This window comes from Pomacea canaliculata, linkage group LG14, assembly GCF_003073045.1.
Source record: "Pomacea canaliculata isolate SZHN2017 linkage group LG14, ASM307304v1, whole genome shotgun sequence".
Classification (NCBI taxonomy): domain Eukaryota; kingdom Metazoa; phylum Mollusca; class Gastropoda; order Architaenioglossa; family Ampullariidae; genus Pomacea; species Pomacea canaliculata.
Window position 1 is genome coordinate 9,861,417 of NC_037603.1, and position 10,832 is coordinate 9,872,248.

The window sequence follows — 10,832 nt, forward strand, 5'->3', positions numbered from 1 at the left end:
AAGCTAAAATGTTTCTCTTGCGAATTCAGCTGCTGACAACTCTCAGACATGAAGCATCACGCGGGCGTAGCACGTACATCACGTGTGGTGTGGAGAGTACACCGAGGTTACAGTGTTTGTCCTCCCCACGTCTGTGCTCTAGTGAGTCCCACTCAGTCCCCACAGTTGCAGTTGATATACATTATGAGTAATCAACCAATCAGCAAGTACAATAATGTGTGACTAAACACTAGAGTTGATGTACTTTGTGTCATGTCAGTGACAGTCTTGAGGCTCAATGACTGACTCACCTCGCGACAGAAGGGGTCGGCGACATCAAAGAAGGCGCCTGAGGACACGTTGGCCATGGAGTCGCTGTAGGTGACATTCAGAAGCCGCACAGACCCTGTCACTCCAGCCACTGAGATGGCGGTTAGTTGTAATGAAAGAATGAGGTTAAACATCAAATAAACACAAAGCATCAAGTAAATGTTGTCATGATAATGAACAGACTTTAGTCTTATTGTGAAGGCCTGATGTTTGTGTGATCGCTCACAACATTTACAGTTTAGACAACACCAACTGTTGACCAGTTAGTCAATGTATCCTGGCGAAACAATGTGTTGTAGCTGTGTTGCAGACAGAAAGTGTGTTACACTGAGGCAGTGATGCGGTCAGACAGATGTGAACTCGGGTTTCGTCTTTTCTTTGTCTCAATGATCAACAGTCAGAATACTGAAGTCACACAATTCAATCCAATGTGCTGAGTGTAGCTGTTCATGATTTCACATTTTAAAATTAAATATTTTGAAATGCAGGCTTGAAGAAGGGGAGTGTGGCTCAATCCTAGTGGAGCCACTGATGAGTGGCCCAGCAAACCACCTCAGCTCTGGACCTTGGGGCAGTTTCATGGACCAGGAGTAGGTCTCCAAGAGACTTCAGAGTTATCAGGGTGTCAAGACTTCGTGGATGCTGCTTTGCCCCTGGGGTTGCACCACTAAAACAGTGGCAAAGATTCCCTGGGGTAAAGTAACAGAAACAAATATTCTCTGTCTAATCGAAACACAAATTGTTTCCTTGGTTTCCCCAAGTCGCCCCTGGATAACAACTTACCTCCGCTTCATGAATACCACTTTTTTGCGGGAATTGAATTGGGGGACAAGGAAATTATTTTTCGCTGGAGACCAGGGATTCTGCAGAGAAAAAAAAATGGTGGATCGCAGTTTTGTGGAGACGTGTTCTTTGTTGCCATGGAAATGAGATGGCTTTGCGAGCGCCGGACATGCGCAATCCTGTGTGGGATCACGTGTGCTGGATGTCTGGGTGTTTTGGCAAGTTTAGCATGCCATTACACCCTTCACATTGTCAGGCACATGCGCCTGGCTCCGCTTAGTTACCAGGCAACGCAACTGTCACGTCTGCTGGACCTTTCAGGCCATGTCTATCATCTGGTGTTCCACTGGCTACAGACCTGTAGCGAGAGTTCCTACAGCTAATCTGATGGCAATGATCCAGCCCGTGCACTTATACTGTTGGTAATGCGACTTTCCTGTGGATGTACTTTTGGCCGTGAGTCCTTCCTACATGTACTGATGGTAATTCGTCCCCCACCCCCTTCACAAAGTGCGCGCGCATGCTGTGTGTAGAGGTGGACGGCTGTCTGTCAGCCGAGACCAACGCTTAGCCTCTTGCCAAGCTCTCCGCTGTTAGTCTCGGCGAGCCTAAACAATGAATGTGACTAAACCGGAAGCTTTGTATACACCAGCCTCGTTCTAGTAGTTAACTGGAAAAAAATCGTCAGCAAGCAGTCCAGTCATGCAAGTTCGTGGCGGACTTGATGGATGGCTCGATCGTCTTGCCATGAGGAAGACAAGGTTTGGTGAGGAGAGGAGAGCACACCCGCTTCCTGTGATTGATTGCTGTGTTTGTTTTTCTCGTGGCTGTAGTTCAATGACGAGTCACATGCTGTTTTGTTTAGGTCTCACAGAATATTGATAGAGATGTTTGCATTGTTGACATATTTATTAGAGGGTTAGACACAACTATTACAGTAGCGAGGACATTTTGACAGGGTTCTAACACAGCTCCTTGTTTCACAGTTCTGGATTCACTGAAGGAAGCAGTTATAGAGATGTTGAAAGTATGACCCAAGTGTACTGTCAAAAGGTTTTTCATGTTTTATTATGTCTATCTCAGTAAAATTAAGAAATGTTTACAATGACCTTACCTCTGTCCTGTGGCGTGGTCTATCTGAAATAAGAACAACAAGTTAGTAACGCCCACAATAATTAGTAACAGCAGCCAGACCATGTTCCTTGTCATTTAGTCCATTCTTCACAAGCTCTCTCAGGGCATTCTTGCAAACTTTCTCTAATCTTGTTCATTCTCTTTCAAGCAAATTAATTAATTAAATGACGGAGCAGAGTTAGGAGGAAGAGGGGAAGAGGTCAGTCGGTAAAGCCTGAGAGCAGATCCCTGTCTGCTCCGAGAAGGGAGAGAACTTGGCACCTGTCATGAAGAGGAAGTAGACGAGAAGTCCCACGAGGATGGCCACGAGAAAGGCGGCAATGACGAGGATAATGAAAAGGACGACTCGTCTGGCGCGCATGCGCTCTGAAGAAACCGTTGATGTTGAGGATGAGTGGCTGGCCGTGCTCGATGTCTCGTGCTGGGCTGTCCCCTTGTACCCTGCTGGGTCAGACGGGTGCTTTCTGGTGTTCTGTGAGAAACACACACACATACACATGTATAACTTGCACGACAGGTGTTCAACTCTAGCCACAACAACAACTTCAACAATTCACATCAAGATGCAGGGAGGGAGGGAAGCTGTGTGGAGGTGTCTAGGAGGCTGAACTGAGAGCACCACGGGTAATGTGATTGGGGAAGTGTAGATGGATTACTGTGTCACCAGACATGCCAAAACCACGTGACACTGTCTTCACAGGGAAAAGACTTGGTCAGTAACTGTTGGCATCAACCAACATGGCGGTCAGGGCCTGCACGTGCTGCCTGCCAATGTCCAGACTGACTTTTAATGAGAACTGAATCAGCTTTGTCTTGGCTCGAGCTGCACAATTCTCAACTAACCGAAATGAGTTTTTAAGAGTTATATTATTATCATCATTATTTGTTTCTTTACTGTTGGTAATGTCAAAAACGATCCAGAGATTGTATATTGTATATTGTTTGTTGTCATGTCTACTCCGTGTAAAGTGGATTTTACAAGATGACCAATAATGTGATGAGTGAATGTGTTTATATGAACAGGTGTTAGTGTGTGTTAGTGTGTGTTAGTGTGTGCGGGACCTTGTGTGTGTGTGTGAGGTAGAGAGAGATTGAGCTTGTGTGTGTATATATATATATCTCATCCTGCTGTACAATACGTACAAAACATTTAAATAGAGAGGAGAGAAAATTACAGTCATTTCTGAAGATAGGCAAAAGAATAGAATTGCAATTTCTTTGCTTCTTGTTTAACACATTATGTAATGTGGTAAGTTATTGTACTAAACTTTGAGTGTGTGGTTGGTTGTTCTGATGTCTGTCAGTCCTGTGTGCTGCTGGTGTCACACATCCTCTACTTGCCTTCATCTCAGTCGCCCAGGACTTTTGAGAGAACTTACAAGTCCAAGCCGACACAGACACACAAACACACAAATAGTTTTTTTTTTAGTTTCTCTTTTGACAAATTGCATTGTCATTTGTTAGTTTGGTGCCTACGTGAATTTTATGTTTACTTGTGCGAGATTATGACAGATGCTTTTCTTGCCTCATCCTCTCCCCCCTACCCCTCAAACAAACAGCTGCCAAGGGGAAGAGTATCCCAGGTGACTCTGTCCTCCCTGTCTTCGTTTAGTCAGCATCAACCTAATACTCGATGCCAGCGAAGAAGCCGATCTGTTTCCTTCCAAAACAAGTTTCAAGGCCAGGGGGAGGCAGGAGGCACGCGCGGCGCACGTGCAGCGGAGGAAACTGCTGCAGACGTGGACAGGACACAAGGACACGAGGTCGATACACGGCCTCCACACGTGTAGACAACAGCAGGCGGGTAGACAGGCGCCAGTCCAGACATCCACATGATGATAGGAAGACAACCACATGATGGTAGGAAGATAACTCATCCACACTGCTGACTAGTCCAACCTAGAGGGCAGCAGTCTTACAACCCAATGTGTATTTATTGTAACAAATATGCATGTAAGCAAGATGAACTGTTAAGAAATGTACAATTACTTACCAGGGACGAGTTCCAGAAGTCTGGTGCAGAGACTAACGGCGATTCCTGGAAGCTTGTAACCCACTTGGGTCTGCCAGACTTCTCCATCGTCGTCAACGCTCTTCTCACTTCCCTTGTCCCTCAGGATCCAGTCTGTGCAATGTGTTCAATGATGGAGAAGTTTTAATCCATCGGATCACACAACGGCACTGACGCCGTCTTCTCACAATTCACGATCTATTTTAAGAAAGTTTAAATATTTAACTTTTCCTAATGCAAAACATGAAAAGGCAAATGGCAAGTCCGAGAACAAACAGGACTGTGTCCCACGGTCTGTGGATATCTTTGTATCACTTCTTCCTTTTCTGTACACTTGGCTTTCTCGCGAAAGGTTGTCAGCCAGTAGGGCAATGTGAGTTACTCACTGACAGCGATGTGATGCTCACTTTGGACTCACCACCGCAGGACAAAGAGCGGGATGCTCACCCAACCTCCGGCCACCGGACCATCAGCCACAAAGTTGCAGGTCGGGAAACGCCATGTTGGAACACGGTAGAGGTTCCGCCTGAACAGGTTCTGGTGACAGGCAGGTGAGGCGTGACAGAGTGAGGCCAGTGTCTTGGAGGGGAATGTAGGGGATGGGGAATGTACCTTCGTCCCGCCTCTGACCTCAGACGTCATTCAACGAGTTTTACGAGTTGGTCTTCCACAGACCTTCGCCTTACTTCACGAAGGGTGGAGGGCCGTCTGCCACATGAAAGGTCGAAGTTTGGTGTCAAAGAGTTTGGAAATGACCGGAGTCCGTTAAAACTGTTGTGGACTGCGAGAGTATTGTTTGAAATGTGTAGGCTGTCACAAGATACTATTTCTCAATATTACTTTTCTGAACATGCTCTGTGCACAATGACAGTTCTCTGTTATCGAGACACTCACATCGCCATGCATGTCCTGTGAAGTTCCAAATGTCCAGTGTACACCATCTGCAATTCCGACATTTTTAGTGCATCTATTGAAGGAAATACAATTTAGTAATATCATTCACATAACATGATCTACAACATTTTCCCAATGCCATTGTTGCCATCAGTGTGTGGAATCGTCATTGTCAGGTTGTTTACCGATGTTGTTTACTGTGACAAAGTGACGGCCATCCAAGCGTGTCTTAATCTTGTGGAGGTACAGAACATCACAAAGCTAGCCAGGAGCTGGGATGTGTTTTATATCAACAGTTCTCTGACACCCAGTGAAGTGTGACGGTATGGTCACGATGTACTGCTGCTCAGACTTGTTTACCTTGTTGCTGTGACAGGCACTTCAGCACATGTTTACACAAACAAACGTGTGGTGACTGCAACTGGAATGCAACTGATAAGTTTTCACCATTTACCTGAGATCCCATCTGCCTCACCTTCAAGCCCCATCACCATACTAAACATTTACAGAACAACACACACATCTCGTATGGTCTCTCTCTCTCTCATGATGGTAGATGTCTTCATATGAATTCTGATGATGTTGTACTTGTTTGTTTTCTGTGTATGGACGTGTATCTCGATCAATGAAGTGTCTTATTCGCTCGGTTTTGTGGCAATAGTATTTTGTATCAACTTAATCATTTGTAAATATGTTTGTACTCATCCACGCATAAACAGTGTCGCTACTTCCTGCTCACCGCCAACGTCCACCTTTAATGTTGAAGAAAAAGCAGTAAAATATTTTTCTGTCAAGAAGTTAAAATTAAAATGTCTTTATGTCAAGGTTACACGATGGCGAACTGTTGTTGTGGCTTGTATATGGTTGTTTGTTGTTGTTGTGCTGCTGCTGCAAAGTACAAAGTCCTGTGTACTGTCACATCTACAAAGCATGTCAAACTCAACTTGTCCTTTTCAAACATATCTCATTACCCTCTAATTACTGTTTCTCAGTCTGCCTGCGTGTGAGTCCCTGGCCTCTCGTGTCGTCTGTCTGCACAAATGAAGCATAATGGAAGTATTGATTGTGATAACTCCTGTCTTCCTGTCTTCATGGACAAGATGACATTAGTGTGGCTTCCTGCCCAGGCTCAGCAGGGTGTGATCTTTTCTCTCATCTTGCTGAATCCTCAGGCGGTTATCTCAACCTTTCCATCCTCCAACCTGTGGAATTTTGTCTCTCACCACACGAACCTCTACCATTCTAGTCTTTGCCGGGTGTGGGTCTTGTGGACTGGGTAGCTTGAAGACCCCGAGCTTGTACTCAGTAGCTCAGTGTTCAGAACTAAATTATCTTCTTCGGACCTTACAACTAAAATAGAAGTGGTTTCAGTTTATTTATACATCCCACGTTTCGCCTTCATCTTCTTCTTTATTAGAGCGAGCAATAGAACAAGAAAGACAAAGAAACTTGAAGAGAGAGAGAGAGAGAGAAAGGTGAAGAGGAGGACCAGTACTCTGTGGACTGGCTGACCTGACAAATACCAACATCACCAAATGTTACATCACAGAGAGGGTGGCGGGGACAAGAGGTCTGCTCAAGGTGCTAAGAGCATTTCCACACCTCCAGACGTCTGCTGGTTTCTTTCCCTCCTTCAATAGTCTGCGGGGAGATACAATAATTTTTCTGTGTTTACCTCCGCAGGTCGCGAGCCTGTCTTGTGTCAAGCAAGTGCACAGGCCAGCTCGGTGTCCCATGATGCTGTGCAATCAGTCACCGACAGGCCACTCACCAGCTTGTAGTGTGTGTGGGGGGGGGATAGGCAGGTCGTCTGCTCCCCCTCCTCACGTCTCCACGCCCTCGGTAAAGATCCTTCCTCCCCATCAGTCCTGCCGTGACGTCACTCGGCCGTTGGGGAAGAGGTTGAAGGCAGAGACGAGCTGGTCAATGGCGAGGGTTCACAAGGTAACCTTTGTCCCCTAGGTACATGAGAAGCGGGTGGGTAGTCAGTGGCGGCCTCTGTAGTGACGATTGATGTGTCCACGCACGCTCATGTATGAGTTCAGAGAAGAAGGTTCGAGTTTCCTGTGCAAAGCCAGTTTTTTTCCAAATTAATTCACAGTTTAAAGTTCAGATGCGTGATTCATGGCATTCAAGTTACAGGCTATTATTGTGAAATGACATTTATCCTGAATACACGAGAGGAAAGCGAGAGAGAAAGAGCTACATTGTTGTTGTTGCTGCTGCTGCTGCTGCTGCTGCTGCTGCTGTTGTTGTTGTTTATCTAGTTGACACTGACTACGAAAGACTTGAGTTCATACTCAGCACCAATGCCCTCATCGACTCACTTCTTTCTGCTGCGATAAACATTTCTGAGTGCTCAAGCAACTGTGAACATGCTTCTCAGCAAATTAATGTTACCTAACAATCCCACTCCGCCTTCGCACAAATCACTTCTCTGACATCGACAGAAGCTATAAAAACTGTTGTAAACTCATGTCCATAAGCTTCTTGTCAGTAAGTCCTCGCGCTCCTGCTGTCGCCTTTCCTCACAAAGTCGTCTTTTCTCCACGTCTCGTCCTCCACACATCGCTCCTGTCCTCCCGCGTGTTGCGAATGCTCATTATGACAAGTGAGTGTTATCGGAAGAGGAGCTGACAGTAAATACTGCAATGCGCCGACAGAAGAGCTGCAATCAATAACTGCATCGATCCTCAGCATCTGGTGTCCTCATCACCACAGGTCTCTTGCTTTGTCCTCCAGAAACACTCGGCATCGAGACTGGGGCTTGTGTTTGGCATTACAACCTGTACAGGGAGTATTTCCCGGCAACTGTCAATTTGCAAAAGCACCTTGGTAAACACGAGGCAATAACCGCCCCATGTACCCGTGCAAATGCTACTCTAACAGCCCAAAGGTCTCTTGCTGCATCTTTGGCACCAATGGCGGCAATTTTTACAGAGAACTTGCTGATGTATCTGTCACAGTTTTTACTATCTCAAACATACATTTCTGAGGCGGAATGGAAACAAAAGATCCTCAAAATACCGCATTATGGTCCTACCAGGGTACAAGGCTTTCCTTTTTAAAAAAAAAGCCTGAATGATGCTTGGGTTGATATTTGAAAGGTGAAAGGCAGTCAGCGTGCGGTGTCTGTCGTGTCTGTCGGCCTCACACACTGGTCCATCCAAAAACTAAATATCAAAGCTAACATGTTGTAGTCATGAAAGTTCTAACACTAGTTAGAAACTGTGGCAGTTAGAAGGTGTGTTCCTAGATAAATGGTAAACATTATTGTGCAACATGGCTTGGACGTGACGGTCAAAGGTCAACAATTGCTAAGAAAATGTTAAAAATATTACAGCTCGCTCCACGTGTGACCGCCCTTCCCATAATGCAATTTACATGCAATTGTATTATCTTCAGAAAAATCCCGTTGTCATGGAATGGAAAACCCTAATTGTACTCGTCATTAGTCCATTGTGAACTGACAATCACAAGAAAGTTCAGGCTAAGTCCACGGACCACTGGCGTCCTTTGACCTCTTGTGCACGTGACTTCCTGCAGGGAAGTGTGTCGGCATTTCCACGAACCTCGGCTTCTTTCTTTTTACAGGGTTGGGGAGCCCCGGGGCTAGGGGTGTGGTAGTTAGCAGTCTTCCCTTCACATTAGTTTTACAGTCTTTGAAATCAAAATGCGCAGTGAACGAAAAATAACTTCCTAGAAACCTTCTGACAGAAAAATGTCTTCTGAATAAGCGCTGTGAAAGGTTTTGTTGCTGAATGTCATTCCACATGGCATCTATATGAATGTATAGTATAAACATGTATATACTACTTTGTCATCATTGTGTCGAAGGAAGGAGAGAACAGAAAAAATAGATGAAACCATCCCTATCGTCTTTTAAGAAAGGAGAGGTCACGAGGTCACTGAAAACCCTGTCAGGATGGGGCTGTCATCCCGTCCTCCCACACTCACATCCTTCACACACTCTTCTTTCTCTCTCAGTCCTTGCACAATAACAACAAGTGAAGGCTTTGTGTGTCAACAGACATTTTTGAAACATAAGCAGTGGCCGTTAACAAAAGCTGATATTGAAATCTGTGGTGGCGACTAGAAGAGTACAGACCACACAGGTTGCCATGACACCAACAGACTTGCTGACAGTGCAGCAGGGAGGGAAGGCAGTCAAGCAGAACTGTCTCGCGCCACTTCACTCAAGGATCAGATTAATTTGTACATAAAATTCTTTGAGTGCCAGATATTTGAGATACTTCTGTAAAAATCGACATGGCTTTGAGTTTAATACTGTTTTGTATGAAATCACTTTTCAACAAGATCAATTTTATTGTTTCTGCCTTTAAAGCTTTATTTAAAACTTTGAACTTTTCATTAAAGCCAATGCTTGCACTTTGGGAGTGAGAGAAGAGAACTTGTCGTACAATATAAATGAACTTTATCTTTACATGACAAATAAACTTAATAAATCTACCTCGGTGGTTAATTATTGAGAGAAATGCAGGCAACCATTAGCATGTCCTATGAAGAGCCTACAGAGAGAACTGTAACACCAGTGGCTAGCAACTGAAGCAGCTTCAGTATCAACACAAACATCCAGTCAACTTGACAGAAAATGGTCTCGAGACCAAGAAATGATTTTGTGAGATGTATTTCGTCTTCACAGCAATACACAAGGACTTGTTCACATTTCACAGTGAAATAACATCAGAGACATAGTCACAACCATGAAGGAAGTGGTTGACATGGTTGAGCGCACAACAATCTACACTTTCTTTGACAGCTCTACTAGACAGGGGACAGGGACAGGGACAGGGGACAGGGGGAGTCTGCACACAGGACCAGCAATGGGGCATTTGCTCACATCATAAACTCTTCTGCTTTTGCACCTGGCCATCCCTTTTTCTGAGAAAATACGGCTGATATGCGGCTATACCACTCCGTCTAGCTCAGCAACAGGTGAGGACACAGGTGAGGACACAGGTGCAAGAAGAGGATGTCATCAGATGAACTTGTTTCAACCACATTAAATGTCTACTGAGAGGATGATACCTGACATATTGTCCATTGCACAAAAATGTTTTCTTGTTGTTGTTGTTTTTGTTTTGAAAAGACAAATCAGGACCTGACCAAAAACAAGTGTCAGAAAAAGTGAGATTTGTTTTGTTGTTGTTTGTAAGCACAGTACACTGTGATGTGTAATGTCAACAACAACACTACAGCACTGGTCAACCTGTCTGTGATCCTGTTAATCTTTTATTTAACTTTTCTTTTCATCTTTCTATTGCTGTAAACTATTGAATTCATTTTCAAGTACACTTTTTATAGTTTATAAATTTTCGCGTTGTGCTTTTTCACGATTTCTTTATGTTTTACCTGCAATGTGTGTGTGTGTGGAGGTGAGAATTTCATTTCCTCCAAAAAGAATAAAATATATTTATTGCAGTTTAGTTTCTGACAGGTAACTTACTTGCCTACACGGTAGCCATGGAAAAACTGACCATCCTTTATTATCTTGTTTTTTTAGTCAATGATACAGAAACATCAGCAGGTATCTTCAGTCCTCCGAAAAGAGATGAATAAAAAAGGTTATATTTACAGAAAAAATTATGTTCTCCTAGTATCAAAGAAGAGAAAGTTCTGGAAGTTTAGAATAATATATATTTGTGAAAAGTGTTGAGACAAAGTGTTGGTCCGACATTAG

At 44.3% G+C, this 10,832-nt stretch overlaps 1 protein-coding gene across 2 annotated transcripts; it reads right to left on the minus strand.

Annotated features, from left to right (window-relative positions):
* Positions 1-290: 290 nt before the first annotated feature.
* Positions 291-4,853, minus strand: LOC112555473. Of its 2 annotated transcripts, XM_025223907.1 has the most exons (5): positions 4,624-4,655; positions 4,220-4,351; positions 2,488-2,698; positions 2,207-2,229; positions 291-400 (listed from the first exon to the last, which is right to left on the minus strand). In XM_025223907.1, exons 2-5 carry the CDS (start codon positions 4,304-4,306, stop codon positions 389-391), a joined length of 333 nt encoding a protein of 110 aa, XP_025079692.1. In that variant the 5' UTR covers positions 4,307-4,351; positions 4,624-4,655; the 3' UTR covers positions 291-388. The 2 variants fall into 2 exon arrangements, with proteins under 2 accessions (XP_025079692.1, XP_025079691.1); XM_025223906.1 differs by having other exon boundaries at positions 4,220-4,853.
* Positions 4,854-10,832: the final 5,979 nt, after the last annotated feature.

Excerpts from the sequence above, each read along its gene's own strand:
- LOC112555473 (XM_025223906.1), bottom strand. The coding sequence starts at position 4,306 with ATGGAGAAGTCTGGCAGACCCAAGTGGGTTACAAGCTTCCAGGAATCG. Across the intron at positions 2,699-4,219 it reads ACTTCTGGAACTCGTCCCTG|AACACCAGAAAGCACCCGTC; the intron begins GTAAGTAATTGT and ends TGTTTCTCACAG. Across the intron at positions 2,230-2,487 it reads CTACTTCCTCTTCATGACAG|ATAGACCACGCCACAGGACA; the intron begins GTGCCAAGTTCT and ends TTCTTATTTCAG.